The sequence below is a fragment of the Phytophthora infestans genome, genomic scaffold, assembly GCF_000142945.1.
Source record: "Phytophthora infestans T30-4 supercont1.2 genomic scaffold, whole genome shotgun sequence".
NCBI lineage: Eukaryota > Oomycota > Peronosporomycetes > Peronosporales > Peronosporaceae > Phytophthora > Phytophthora infestans.
In genome coordinates, this window is record NW_003303757.1 from 3184623 (window position 1) to 3199697 (window position 15075).

Below are 15075 nucleotides of genomic sequence, written 5' to 3' on the forward strand. Positions count from 1 at the left end.
GGGGCACTTGATAGACTCCACCCAAGCCCAGAACATGTCCTCACAAGAACTTCAAGTGGGGCAGTTCTCGGGCAGAGCCCAGAGGTAGCCCCAAAGAGGGTAGAGACCACCCCGGTTCTCGGGCTTCTTGCAACAAGTCGTGAAGTCCTTCAGAGGGATTCGGTGCGGCGCGAGAGGCACGCATCCAAGTTGTCGACGAACAGCAGCTCCTTCTGGACCAGGGCACGTTCGTAAGCGCTCTTAGAAGTGGCTACCGACAAGGCCACGAGGAGCGACGACGATCTCCAGGAAGCGGTCAGCCCCAGAGCTCTCCTCGGGAGGCCAATAACCTCTTGAGTTGATGGTAGCTCCCTAGCTGACGGGTGCCACCACCGGAACCCCACGCGTGCGCTGGGCAGCTTGGAAGTCCTTCTGCTGCTGATAGAGGTCGCTAGCGATCTCAGGGGGCTCATGATTAGCACCTCCTCCTCTTTCTCTTCATCCCAGGAACCAAAGAAGCTCAATAGGAGTACCCGTCTCCTACTCCTCGCGGAGTGGAGACTTCGAAACCGTGCGATTCTTAGAGGGCTTGGTGTCTTCTTCTTTGGCGGCCTTAGCGCGCGCAAGACCCTCGGCGAGCGAAGATGTTTGAGAAGCGTCTCCTCCTCGTCGTCGCCAGCTTTGGGAGAGCCCTTAGCCTTGACGGCAGGACTCTCAGAGCGCACATACGTCTTCGGACTGTGATCACCGTGATCACTAGCAAGCGAGTGCACGTTGTCGTCCGGGTGCTCGCTGGGCACTGGGGTGTGCCCTCCCACGGATCCACGGGAGCATCGTATGTACTCCCGGACTCGGCCTCGTCCCGAATTGAACTCACGTTCAGCGAGCCGCGGGTTCGGACGGTTGTTTGGAGAAACCGAAGGTGACGGACTGCGGCGCTTGCTTGCACGCTTGCTCGCAGCCGTGTCACCAGATGAGCCGATCGCCTCCGAGGCCACCTTAGTAGCCTCCTGGAGTGCAGAGCCTTTGCCGCGAGGCTTAGCGCTCTTGGCTTGTGCTTTTCCGGCAGCAGCCTTGGAGCGTGTTTTCGCACCGCTCTTTGCAGTGCCATGGGGCATGCTAAAGGTCGATGTGGAGACCGAGAAGAAGAGCGCTCAACCGCTGCTCGAGGCTCTAACTGTAAAGTGAGCCTCCGCCGCGCTCGCGCAGGCAAGTCGATGTATTTCGACTTTGAGAATGAGAGTTTGTGAGGGACACTTCCTCATTCTGATTGGTCGGTAAACCGAACATAACTGGGGGAGGATGTAACGGGGTACGTAGCCCCAAATGTACCCCTAGTAACATGAAGTGTGGCACGTCACACTTCGGAGTACCTGGTACATGGTACCAGGGTCGTCCGAGGCCAACCATTGGCTGATGACAAAGCTTTTCTATAGGTGACTTATAGTTTGTATATATAACTCAAGCTTAGCCTACCTTTAAATATATTCAGGCTACAACTTTACTTAAATTGGTCACTTCGCTCCCTTAGGTAAAAAGGGACCTGTGAGCTGCCGCTCGCTGAGAGTTTGTATTCTCTCGGAAGCCAACTTCCTCTAGCGCAAGGTGCTGTGTGACTCCGTCACAATGCTGCTGGGGGACAGTATAGGGCAAACATACGACCCGTTCATGGTTTTTAAAGCCAAGCCGTCAAAGATCGCTGAACGTGCTCGGGAGAAAACTTCTTTCCAACATGGATTTGGAGTGCAACTTTGGCGTGAACCCCGCGGGGAGCAAACTAGTGTACAAGTTTATGGAAACGACGCGGGGTGATGGAGCGGGACATGACGATTCAATTTCTAATTCATCACTTCCTGCATCGACAAGACATGCACGTACCAGTATTGCTACTTCTTGGCGATTTTTTGGGCCACTGGAGAAAAGATGTGCAAATGTTTGCTCGTCTTCTGAATGTTGAGCTCATACGTATACCGGCTGGGTATACGTTTTTGCCTGTCAACCGGCCGATATATCATATAATAAGCCACTGAAAGATATGATGCGGAAGAATTGGGCTTGCTTCATGCTGCTGCAGCTACGAACCAGCTGTACTTCGATCCCGTTCAAACTAAATCCACCTAGCAGGCACGAGATGATAATGTGGGCGAAAGCAGCGTGGAGCTCTCTCCCCATGTCTGTCGTTGCCATTGGGTTTTGCAAGGCCAAAATCCTACTTAAGCAGCATGTATAAGTTTACATGCCGAATATTGCATTTTTATCTATTGCACGTCATAGCGGACAATAGATTATTGGTGACGGCTGCATGTGAGCCCTGAATAGATAATTGAACTAGCCAGACGCGAAAAATAGATTATTGATGCAATAATGTGTCAATATATTGCGTGCTTAGCCTCATACTATCACTACGCACTCTCCACTGTACGGACATCCCAATAACTTGCATTTTGACGCAAGAACAGAAGCATTTCTAGCGTATACGGCTGAAGTCTGTGGCGTTGCTGCCCATACGTAGTTCTAGCGATACTAAAAAAAGCGCTCGACGATGTTTGACGTGGGAGGGATAGAGGCAACAAGATCGTACGAGGGCTGTCGCTCTTCCAGCCGGCGGCGTCTTTGGACCCTCTCGACGAAGGAAGCGTTAGTGTCTGCCTCCTCTTCACCAACCTCTCCATCTTGAACACTTGCAACCACCGTAAATCTCTCGAGCACAGCCTTTTCAGCCCTGGTCAGACGCTTGGCTTGGCCCTTCAGCACTCGGACACATCCAGATTCAAAGTCTGGACTGCGGACAATATCAGCCCTTGGCGTTGCATTAATATAAAGTTAGTACAAATATTAGTGTAAGCTACGAATATACCAGAAAAAACGTCCTCACCTAGGTAGCGCGCAAACGATGGCATTTCCGCTATAAGGCTGTCAAACCATACTCGAACGTCAAGGAGGTCGACGTTGAAGCCCTGGAGCGCCATCGCCACTGACTCCACGTCCCTGGGCTAAGCCACTAGATCGCACAAACGCTGTCTGGACACCGCGTGCGGCAGCAGCTCCGCCAGCTCGTCGTCCTCTGAATCTATGAATGGGAGGAGCTCAAAGTACCTGTTGACCATGGCAAACGAGGGCCCCCAGCAAGTGTGCTGACGTATGATTGGGCGAAGGTCCGTGCTAAACCTGTAATCATTCACTTATCGAAAATTACTGCTAGTACGCAAAAAATTTAAACATATTTACAAAAATAGTCAAAATTCTTACCGGAACTTAGCAGAGTGATGGAGCGTACGCAGCTTGATCATGACCGCTTGAACACTGTCAAGGTCTTTCGCGCACTCGCTTAAACGCTGGGAAACGGATCTGTTAAGCCTGTGGCTCGCACATCCGACCAGTGGAACTCCTACTAGGTCTGCGAAACGGCGATTAACGGAGCAGTTATGTCCTACTAAAAAGAGACACTGCTCCAGGCTTTTACCATAGTCCCGCGCCAGCATATTTTCTAAGAACGCACGATGAGTGGCCGCAGACAGATCGTCGGTCTCGTCGTTGACGAGCGGAGCCATGCATAGAAGGGGACAATGAAGTGCCCCGTCCACCTCGTACCACGCGAACACCGCGATGAAATGCTCTGAGTCATGGCTCCATCCGTCAAAGACGAGCCCAAATCGCTCGGGCAGCTCCGCAGCGATCGAGCGCTCTACTGCTCGAGTCACAGCCACCATGACTCGCCGGAGTGTCTCTACTGAGACAGGCTGTAGGTTGCTGTATCTGACGTTGCATTTCAACATTTAAAGAAACGCGTTAGTTTTGTTAAAAAAAACTTGAAAAATATTAACGAGCGCACCGTCGTGTGAGCTTGCTCTCAAAGAACGAAAGCGGTAGGCTGCGCTTGACCGGTAATTCCAACCGCCCGAACGTGTTTAAGCAGTCAGGCTCACGTAGTGGGCAACATATCCACTCTGGCCAGGCGTAGTCACTAGCATCTCCTCAACAAAGGAAGAATGCTTCCGCTTTATATGTTGCATCAGGTTCGCGAAGCCAGCTCCAGCGACTCGCTTCGGGACTGTGCCGCACCTTCAGCGGTAATACTTCAGGGTTATCTCGTCGTACTGGTCACGGCACGACCGGGAGTAAAAGTTGGCGACTTGACCATTGGTGAAGGTGGCTGGGGCGGCAGGGCGGGGAGCGGCGAACATCGTGGGGGCTGGCGGTGGTGTTGGGCTTCTTGTGGTTTTGGAAGTGAGGAAATTATGTTTGCTGGCGTCGATGTGGGGCTACATTTTGTGGTGGCTGCTGTCCTTGCTTAACAAGGAGATGGTTGGTGGTAGTTTGGTCCAATAGATTATTGAAGTGATTTGGTTGGTCCAATAGATAACTGCTACCTATCGGTTAAATGATAAAAATAGATTATCTATTGCAATAATTGCAGCATCAATTTATTTTTCGGCATCCCTGTGTATAACAGCAGGGAATGATGTAGAGCAGGCGTTGGTCGACGCAGAGCCAGATTGGGAGCTGTTCAACCGGCTTCTCGAGGATATTCCTGCTGTTCGACATGTAGTAGATGCAAGCCGAGACATTGAAACATTAGCAGCCAATGATAAAAAATTATATAGTTAGGTTGCCTATTGAAATGCCTTTTTCCCCTTCATTTTGATATTTCAAGGTTCAGACTGAGTGTGCATAGAGTCGTCGGTACATGCACATCTCGTGTTCGATTTACGATAGCTCAACTTCAAAAATATGGGGTATTGTGCGTTCCACTCAAATTTCCGTGCGCGGTTCTTTGAATGAACGCGCACAGAAGCGCAAAATCTGTAATTGACTGCCTTGAGAGAGAATCCACTTAGGTACGAAATGCGACCGTTTAAGTACGATCTGGGCCGTTTCGAAATAACAGGAAATTATGTAATCGAGTGACTCACTGAATAGGACCAAAGCTGCAAATTTGGACGGAGTTCACAATACGAAGTATGAGATCTCAAATACGGTACAGTATGACCTTTTCAAATCTACATGTAGAGCAAATCGTTTTTTGCAATTTTATTTTGAAAGATGTTTTGGCTATTACGTTTGGCAGTTTCCCAGCAAGAACATACCCAGTAGCACATGCAGACCGGGCCGACCGAAGTGAAAGCGGAGGTTCCGATCATGGGAGCCTCATCGCCTCTCGGTAGTTTGATGCTGCACCGCCAGGACTTCATCGACATGAATCAAGGTGTACTAGTCCATCTCTCCCTCGGCTCTTACTGCCTCCTACTAATGCATGTCCAATGCTCAGAGTTGCACGAATACGACGAAATGCGCGAGAAGATCATCAAGCGGTCACGAGAGATCCTCAAGTCCAGGTACAGAACACAAGCCGGCAGCGGTTGCAATACACGATACATGCAATGGGTCGTAACCACACTATTTTGCTCATTCTATGTAATTAACAACGACGACGCTATTTAACACACAGCAAGCAGGCGATCTTCGCATTGCATCGATCGGACACAGCGGAGGCATTGCGGATGCTGGGCGACGCTGAGAAGGTGACTGGCAACCGAGTGAACTCCACTTCACATGTTGTTACTATCTGCATATTATAATATTGGACAGGTGATACCGGAGCTGGTGGCGCTGACGGAGAAAAATCCATCGCTACGGGACGGAGCGTTGTCATCCTCTCTGGAGGAATATGTAGAGGCCAAATGTTTTTGGTACTACCTTGACACGAAGCGTCTGCTGCCACGTCGGGAGGTGCCAATCGTGCTCAAGAATGAGTACCTCGGCGGTGTCGTCGACTTCACCGGTGAGACGGGCGTTATCTACTGTACTGCAGTACTCCCGCATGTAGTATTTATTATTTAAATCGGCTGTAGTGAACTGACAGTAGAGTGCAGGTGAACTGATGCGGTATGCAGTTGTGAAGGCCACCGCGAGGGAGGTGGACGAGGTTAAGCGATGCAAGGATATGGTGGAAGCCATTTCTGGGGAGCTTATCCAGTTCGACTTCAGGAACGGCCCTCTGCGTCGCAAGTTCGACTCGGTCAAGTACAACCTGCGCAAGTTGGAGGTGAGATGCTGCTCTGGTTGGATAGCAGGTAAGTCGCAGAGCACTAACAATCTGTATCGATGCTGCTAGAACACGTTGTACGAGCTATCGTTGGTCACGAACTCGGGTCTGAAGTTCCAGACGCACTCGATGCAAGAAACACCTGCGACATCGACTCGAGATAATGGAGAATAACCGTGGCAAAAGGGGTCTGTTGATGAGGCCAACAGCCGATGTCAGGAGGAAAAGAATTCAAATGCCAGTGGCTGACATTCATAAGTACTGGAACAAATTCTGGACTGGAAGACATTGAAGACCTGTGGTGATGAAGAATGTCAAGGAGAACAAGTGTCGTATAGTCCCTCTGTTTAGTTTTGAGCTGTAGGTACTATCAAGTTGTCGTAGTGGTCGAGGATTCTGCCTGATAGCTTGTCGAGGTCTCTTTCACCTTCCGAGGTTTCTTGGCGATGCGATACTTACGTGAGAAGAAATGCCCCGACAAGATTTTCCTCCACCCTGCCTTGTGGCTTTTTACAACACGCCCACCGCCGTTTTCGACCAGCGTCAGCAACCGCGCAGCTTCCAGAGGATCTTTCCCAGCAGCCTCAAGCGCGTGCTGAAGAGTGAAATGCTCGGCGCAGTACGATAATCCAGGAATGTCGAGAACAATCGCACGGTGTCGACACTGCGAGACAGCACAATTCTTCTTCCCGTCAGGTGCGTCCGCCGGTGAACGCTTCTTCTTTTTGCTCTTCTTTTGGCGTGCCCTAGCCGTCTTCTTCATTGCAGGTCCTTCCTCTTCAAGAAGAACTGCTGCTAGTTTCTTAGCTTCGTGTTCAGCCACTTCGGCATCGCGTCGTCGTTTCACACGAACCTGTTCTTCAAGCGCCAGTATCTCTGGCGGCATTTGTGTCGGCACTTCGACCATCGTGAACGTGTGATCGGAGCGTTTTCCCTTGATGTGGAAGCGTTCAAAGCATCCAGCGTTCCCCATCCATCGGACGCTACAGTAGCTATCTCCGCACGTGACGCATTCACGGTCGGCAGCTTTGCCGCATTCTACACACAAGCCTCGATCGCCCAGCAACTCGCGTCGCTTTTCAGCTAAAGCCGTCTCCACACACACAAGGGCATGTCGACTACTACGAACACCAGTTGAAGATGAAGAGCTCCAGTGACAGACTGCACAGAGTGTCCAGCCACAGAACTCGCAACGTTCATCACCGCGGCGTGCGTGACACTGCTCGCAATAAGCATCACCAGGCTCTAGAGGTTGCGGAAGCAACTCCACCGAGTGCGCCTTGCCGTCTGCACGTCGACCGCGAGCGTGTGTGCGAGCCATACATGTTTCGCACAGTGCATCCTGACAAGTGAGACATCGCTGGCTGGCCACTCGCATCTCACACTCGATGCAGGCAGCAGCATGGGCTGCATACCAATCACGCGCGTGGCGTGACCGTGTTTTGCCTCGAGCGTGGACACGAGTAAAGCAGCGCTCACAGTAATGCTCATTACAAGGCAAGCAACGAAGATTCGATGGTCTGGTACACTCAACACATCGAAAGAATGGCGTGCGCAAAGGATTCAACGCCGTGTAAGTGTGCCAGCTCAAGTCTTCAGAGCTACCGGAATTTGCTGCTGCAGTGGAGAAATGCCGGTCGTAGAAGCACGCGAGACAGAAATCCACATAGTCGCCGGTGGCTGAGTAGCATTCATTACAGCGGCGAGCTGCGCGTTCCGCAGTGCAAAGACTACAAGCGACCCATGGAGTCTCAGCACCAGGTACTGGTTTAGTTGTCCGGGCTCTCCGAGAAGCCGGCGTGAAGTGTGGCCAAGCCAACATCCATCCTTTTGTAAGACGATCCTGCACCATGGGACGATACGGCAGAATTCCACCGGTGACTTCGTCTCGAGGTTCCTCGAGCAATTTCTCGTCAGTAGGGATGTAGACGAAGTAGAAGGTATTCGTGCGTTTCTCCAGGCGTTGCTCATACGGTGACTGCTGTTGAGACTCCAGCAATGCACGCTCTTCCCGCGCACCCAATGCTCGCCATGCACACTGGATAATGGTTGCTGCTCTTGCACGCGCTTCTTGGATAGCGAGATACCAACGACGCACACGCAGCATACGGAACGCTGTCTGACACAGCAGAGCAGCGCGCTCCCAGACAAGCACGCGCTCAAGTGCTTCTTCGCGCAGATAGAGAGCCATTTGGGCATATGAAAACGATGATTTCACCTCATTCTCCCAAAGGCCTTTGACAGCACGACTTGGATATCTAGACATAGCTTGCTGCAGCCATCCTTCTTCCTCTGCAGGAGAGATGGGAACGACTGGCATGGCAGCTATTGACGTAGCAGTTCCGATAATTTCCTCGTCACGTACAGGCGACTGCGATGAAACTGGGAATGACAATAAGCGTCGGGGCATTCGTAACACAGTCGAGAGTTCTCGCTGAAGTGTTTTAAGTTTGAGATTGGCGGCATACACCACGCAGCGCTCAGCACAACGGAGATACAACACGAAGATCGCCTTCTCTTGTGGTTCCCGTGTGCTTGTCACAAGTGAGGCGACTTCGCCAACATTAGCGATTGCGTCATCGGGGCGACCTGCATATCGACGAAGGTGCATCTCTAGCTGTCGATATGAGATTGGAGTCGTCGAGTTACGCAACGCACGGAGTAGGCCAGCAACCCGCCCTTGCTGGTTTGGATAACTCTGGGTCACGAGCTGCGAGATCACACGCTCACTTGGTAGAATATTGAACGGGTGTTTAACGTTGGCAGGAACAGATGTCTCTCTCGAGCAGCTTCGTGGGAATCTGCGTGACAGGATTCGGGGAAAATACGACACAAGACTAACTTCTTCCTTGCTCCAGCCAAGGCTCTTGACCTTTTCCTCGGACGATACTGTGGCCAATAGTTCCTTCAGTGGGGATTGGCCCAACGCTGACGTGACGTACTTGGTGAGGCCAAACCTACTCAAAAACACAGCTGACGTCACACCCTCGAGTGAATAGCCCACCCAACCGACTCGTGCTGCTTGTTTGACGGTATCCTGAATGGTAGTCACGAACGAAATAGCAGCAAGTTCCCTCACACGCGCGTTGATGGCCAAGAGCATGCGAGCAAGCGCTTGGATTCGAATAGCTGCGACCTGCTCGTTGAAGGAATAATCGGGACGTTCCCATGATGTCTCGAGAGTGTTCTTGTTGAAATAATATGATCGTGAAGCATTGCGCGTATTAACCGCTGGCACCGCTTTTGCCAGCACTTCTTCCCAACCAAACCGTAGAGCCATCTTAGTGAATGGTAGCTTGCTCGCAACTTGTAATTCAGGCGCAGTTAAACGATAGAAAGTGGGTAGATCTTCCAATAGACGAATGATAGCACGGCCGTGTGCGTTGCCAGGACGTGAGTTCGGCGGGAAACTACAGTTGCGGCGATGTTCAGCACGCACACTGTCATGGTAGGTAGGTGCCAGGGCGTCAATAGCGACATTTAAAGCAGCGTGCACTCGAACACGCCGTTTTGCTTTTTCCCCGTCAGCCTCATTGGTCTTTATGGTGTCTTCTTTCTGTGCAGCCTTCGTTGGAGACTTTATCTTTGCTGCTGTGGGTAGATCGAACACCTTTCTGTTGTTGCTATCACGCTTGGTCGGTGACACTACAGTTGGCTTAGGAGGCTTAGGCTTCACTCGTGAACCCAACCAGGTCCTCACTTGTAAATTGTTGCGAAGCTCGAACTGGATTCTGAGCGTAAGCAATTGCCCTCGCTCTTGCCGAGAGCTATTCCATTCTGTTTCTAGTGCAACACGCCGCCGCTCACGACGGCGTAAGCGCTGCAGCTCTTGTAAATGGCGCTGAGCCAGGAAGCGACGTGTTTGGGCTTGAATTCTGATGGCCACATCTTCCTCCTCAATAGTGTAAGTGGGTTTGCCAGTGACGTAGTACCTGGTCTGAGCTACTTCAAATGTCTGCTGGTCTTCTTCACCCGGTGGTACTGTCGAGTCTTCAATTTGCAAATAAATTGCATACACGTAAGCCTGCGTCTCGTCATCCCATTCCTCAATGTAGGGATAACGTATGATGTTATATAGCTGTCGTAATCGGTGTGTCCTTGTCTCTTCCTCCAGCCAAGCATCCAGTGCTTCCTGCTCCTTCTTGCGCTCCGACTGCCAAAATGGTGTAACGTGGTCAGTATGAAACTCGGCAACATACTGCTCGCGAACTTGTTTGTGGCGTTGATTGACCCGGAGTTCAGCAACTAACTTGCTCTGAGCTCGTCGACGCCACAGACTCTGTATTTTCGTGGCTATTGCGTTCATTTTGGCAATAGTAGCAGCCCCCACTCGCCATATCCGAGCCTTTTCTTGATTTCCCCGAGCACTAGTGGACGCTGCAACCGTATCAAGAATAATTTGCTCCAGCATCAAGCGCTCCTTGAAGCTGTGTCTACCACCGCCTGTTCCATCGGCATCTTTAACCCCAAGTACCATCATCTCCATGGAAACCCCAAGCAGCTCAGCTAGCCGCTCAAGACCATACTGTAAAATGTCTGCACATTGGCCGAATCTCACATGATTGTGCTTCTTCACCTCAGTCTCGAAAGAGAAGAACGTGAGCACGTTCACATGCTGCTTTACCTCAAAGACAGTAGTGTATGTGTCGAAGAAGCGCTGAAGCTGCCATCTCGAAACTTGGTTCTCCTCGAGAGCGCTGACAAATGCGAGCGCGCGAGCATCCAAGCCAGGAAACCGCTCCAGAAAGATCTCGCGAGCTACATTGAGCTGGTCGATGAGTGTCAGACTGCGTAGACTGTGTACGGCTGAGATCTCCTTGGATTCTTGTTGTGAGACGAGCTGTTGCTGAGATATGGCAACCTCACGTGCATGTGCAGATTGTAATGCTGTGGACAATTCCCATTTTTCATGAGCTTCAGTTGACCTTTTGGCAGCGTCCTCAAGCTCGCGAGAACGAGCAGCTTGTCTATCACGTAACGCTTTAGGTGGATTCCGGAACTCCTTCGCCTCTTGAAGTGCATCATCCAGAGCATCGCTGCACTTCTGCTGGGCGTCAATACACGCGTGGAGGTGCTTTTGAGCGAAGTCACAATTTCGCTTCAGCAGCTCTTGCTTTTCTCGGGCCAGCGCCAACTCCTTGCGCCGTCTTTTTGTGTCCTGAATCGTCTGATAAGCGAGCAAGTTGGTTAACATCATGTGCGTATCCTCAGAGTCATGGATCCCAATGCTCTCGAGTTTATCTTCACACGCGTCGAAGTTCAGCGCACGAAGTCGCGTCAATACTTCGAGCGAGTCGACTGAGGCGATCCAACGATTCTTCTGGAACAATTCGCCGTACTTCGCACCTAGACCTAGTCGACGCAGCCATTCTTGTACTGACATCCCTCGAAGTTCATCGTCTGGATCGTAGAATACAGCTGACGCAGACAGCATTTTGTTGACAATGAGACTCATGGATGTTTCCGTTCGGAATGGATTCGATTGCTTGCGCTGCTGAGCTTGCAACAGCTTTCGTGCTGCCCGTTGATGCGCATTTTGCCGCCACTTGTGCTGAATACGCACTGCCATACGTGCTCGTAACTCCATGTAAACGATCTCTCTCATCACGCGCATTCGGCAGTGGCAACCACGAAAAATGCGCTGAATCGCACACGCTGAAGCGTTGTGCAGCTTCATCGTGGCGTTGACCATCTTAAAGATTGCTGTATCAATGCAACAGTCCGCGGTTTGACTCGAAACCAGACTTCTAATGCGAGCCATCTCTTCCTTGAAATGCTTGCGCATGAAGTGAACTCGAATCGCCCGCTGGATCGAGTGAGCAGAGCGCTCGCGTAATGCGATCAGCCGAGCGATGTGCCCTCGGACAATTGCTTGTATCTGTGATGCGGCGTTCTTCTCCAGTTCAAACGTACGACGCCTGTCTTCCAGTTCTTCCTCAATTCGACGGACAAACAAATGGTGTCGAAATCGTCCTGGAACCGACTTGAGCCACCAAAACTGTAGATAACTTGCTGTGCGAATACGGTGAGCGTGATGGATACGAAAGAACCATTTGATTCGTCGATGTGCCATTTTTTGACGACGCAGGAGCTCGACACAGTGATGGGCTAAACGCCGACGAACATTTCGCTGAATGAGTCCTGCAGCTTTGTTCCGCTTCGCAGCTAGATATGCCTGCCACGTGCGGCGAATTCTCCTCGCCATGTGATTGCGCTTATAGGCCAGTACCTGGGAATCGAATGCCCGCTCTTCGTTTTCCTTTTCACGCAGGCATCCAAGTAACAGGAATGTTGACCACTCGTTATTTCGCCTGTACCAGCAACGTTGAAAGATCAATGCAGCATGCCACTCCTGGTCACGGACAAGTCGAAGTTCACGAGTAGCAATTCTTCCCAGAAATCCACGAGCAACCCGTTGAAGTAGCACGGAGCTGGACAACGCACGCTCGTTTTCTTTTCGCTGAGCACAAAGAACCAATCGACGTAGTCGTCGCATTCGCACGGAGCGAAAAACTGCTTGAACCAGCAGCGCCGCATTCCGAAGGACTAAGAACACGTCGCGACAAAAACGCATTCGGACACGCGCCTGCACCAGGACAATTTGTCGCCGAATGTGGTGATACCTGTAACGAGCTGCACGCATACGTTGCAACGCCTGGATTCTAACGGCTGCAGCCCGATAGCGAGTGAGTGCAATACGGAACCGACGGTAGCGATACGCACACTGCACGCGGTCAGCTGCTCGCCATAGCTTTCGCCTGTGTTCACGAACTTCGCTCGGAATCCGAAAGAGAAGATCTGGACGGGCTGGTGCAAGATAAACATCACGCAAAACAGGGCTTGCGAAAGGATGACGGCGGTGCAATGCAACGAAACGCTCCCGACCCTGATGCCGCCGGATTGCCGCTTGAATGCGCCTCGCTGCAGCGTCTCGGTCATGCCAGATGAGTAATTGTGTAATCTCAATCCACTTGCGAAGTCCTTGTTCCTGATAACCGCGTAGGACGTACTCAAAGGCGCCTTTGAGACGCCTTTTAGTAGCCTGGCGATGATATTCCTCGCCACGTTCAAGAAAACGTGCGTGCTCTACGAATGCTTTCCACTGCATGAGAGCCATGCGACGCTGGTTATCTTCAAACTCGAGTATCCAAAGCGCCATAGCACGCCGCATTCGATGTCGACAGTATGCAGCACCTCCAGGTAACTGAAAGAGAAACTTGAGTGGCAGTCGCTCGCGCTCTTGCTGGATCATCGAATGCATTTCCTGCCGCGTACGGATTTCCTCGTGTCGGACTCGAACAATCTCAGACCCCAGCGACGTCATTACCGATGTATTCACTTCCTGAGCGAGTGCTCGCAATTGTTTTACATTGTGCTTGTTAGAATCGACAGGAGAACTTAGGATTTGTCGCAATCTCTGACGTTTAAACGCTGGCGTCGCAGGTCCAAGCTCTTCAGTTCGCAAGTACATCAGCCTTGTGGTTGTTGGACTAGTTGGAGCGGCGTTTGATAATCTATCTCCCTTTCTACCAGTGTCATCACCTCTTGGCACCACAGCTACGGCCAGCATGGCGTCATGCTCGCTCTCATCTTCATCTTGTAGGCGATCCTTATTCCATTGATCCCAACGAGTAACTCGAAGTCGATTAGGTACTGGTCTTCCACCCTTCCCACCTCTGTCATCGTTTTGTAAATGTTGTTGAAAATACGCTGGCGAAGCGAGTGGCATTCGACCAGTGCGAAAGATCTGCAACATATGCTGCGGGTGCAAGAGTGTATCTGAAGCGGAGTGAGGATGAGAAGCATCCGCTTGCTTTAAATCTTGAATTTCTTCTTCTTGGTCTCTTTGCCCCTTTATCATATCTCCTCCAAACATACGATGACCTCCTGTTGGCTGGATAAGCGGCAACGGATTTAGCGGCGTATCCTGCGGGTACTGGCGAGGAAATATCGGTGTCACCAGGCGGTGGCGCTCCATCTTGAGTATTCGACTCTGTGTTTTCCGCCTAGCAACATTAGCAGCCAAATTATCGCCGGTGATTGTCCATCCATTGCCGCTAACAGGAGGAGGAGGAGGAGGAGGAGGGAGAGGAGGAGGGACCCCCCGGTCATTCGTAGTATTGATATCGTACTCATTCCATGCGACCTTGCGGCGCTGTTGGCGCGGTGGCGACTGCTGGTTTGGGCTCCTCGCAGCTCGAGGTGGAGATGGCACAGCTTGTCTCCTCTTCTTCTTCTTCTTCCTAATTGAAATTGGCGCTACAACACGCGCACCAAAGACAACTCTGCGACCATCCTCATCCATTGTATCCCCGCTTTCCGGTCGACCAGCAACAGTGAGTAGAAGGTTCGCGCTTTCTCGCTCGGTGGGCTGCGGCTGTAAGACCAGCAGATCCGAGTCCAACGACACCACTAACTGTAGATGCTGCTGCGACGGAGCTGCACGAGATCAAACCCCACACAAATCATTACCAACAGGTCGCCTGTGCCATCTCTCATTCTCTCTCTCACCTGGAGCGTCTCGTACCTTGCATGAGCAGCGAAATGACGAGGCAGCAGTTGACATGCACGCGTCTGGTGTCTGCTGTCTGTGTACGACTACATCGACAGTAGCTGACGATCTGCAGCAGTGCATCCACCAGTCCCTCGGTCTCGAGTCGCAATCGATCAGCCAGTGCTCGACTCTCCAGCATCAGAAGCCCAAGAGCTCGCGCCGCCAGCGCTGCATTCGACCACAGCAGCACATGAGCTGGTCAACTGTCCCATATAGTGAGTAGTATCACTTTACCTCGTAGATATACGCTGTTCTTAGCATTGCGCAACACGCGCACGCAGGCGTTGACAGTCTCGCTCAGACCCACTGTAATCTGCGTCGCCGTCACTTGCGCCGCCACATTTTCAACCAGCAAACGCTCGGAGGATGGCGAAACATGCTGCGTGGCCTCCAGCAGGCGCCGCTTGCGGTGGCGAGACTGCGGGGAGCGTGTGGCGCGTTCCATCGGTGGCGATAGCACCGAGCCGCGCATCAGATCACGTGTCGTTTCGTAGCA

The 15075-nt window shown here is 51.7% G+C and overlaps 2 protein-coding genes across 2 annotated transcripts; one reads left to right on the forward strand and one right to left on the reverse strand.

The window, feature by feature from the left end:
• Window positions 1-4744: 4744 nt before the first annotated feature.
• Window positions 4745-6750, forward strand: PITG_01602 (uncharacterized protein; the record flags this gene model as incomplete). Its single annotated transcript, XM_002908189.1, has 7 exons — window positions 4745-4817; window positions 4900-4957; window positions 5048-5315; window positions 5429-5501; window positions 5569-5761; window positions 5853-6025; window positions 6095-6750. The coding sequence occupies 5 exons, from the start codon at window positions 5230-5232 to the stop codon at window positions 6197-6199; spliced, it is 630 nt and encodes a 209-aa protein (XP_002908235.1).
• Window positions 6396-15024, reverse strand: PITG_01603 (uncharacterized protein; the record flags this gene model as incomplete). The annotated part of the gene is made up of 5 exons (XM_002908190.1): window positions 6396-14082; window positions 14158-14264; window positions 14307-14464; window positions 14553-14747; window positions 14814-15024. The coding sequence occupies 5 exons, from the start codon at window positions 15022-15024 to the stop codon at window positions 6396-6398; spliced, it is 8358 nt and encodes a 2785-aa protein (XP_002908236.1).
• Between the last annotated feature and the right edge of the window lie 51 nt (window positions 15025-15075).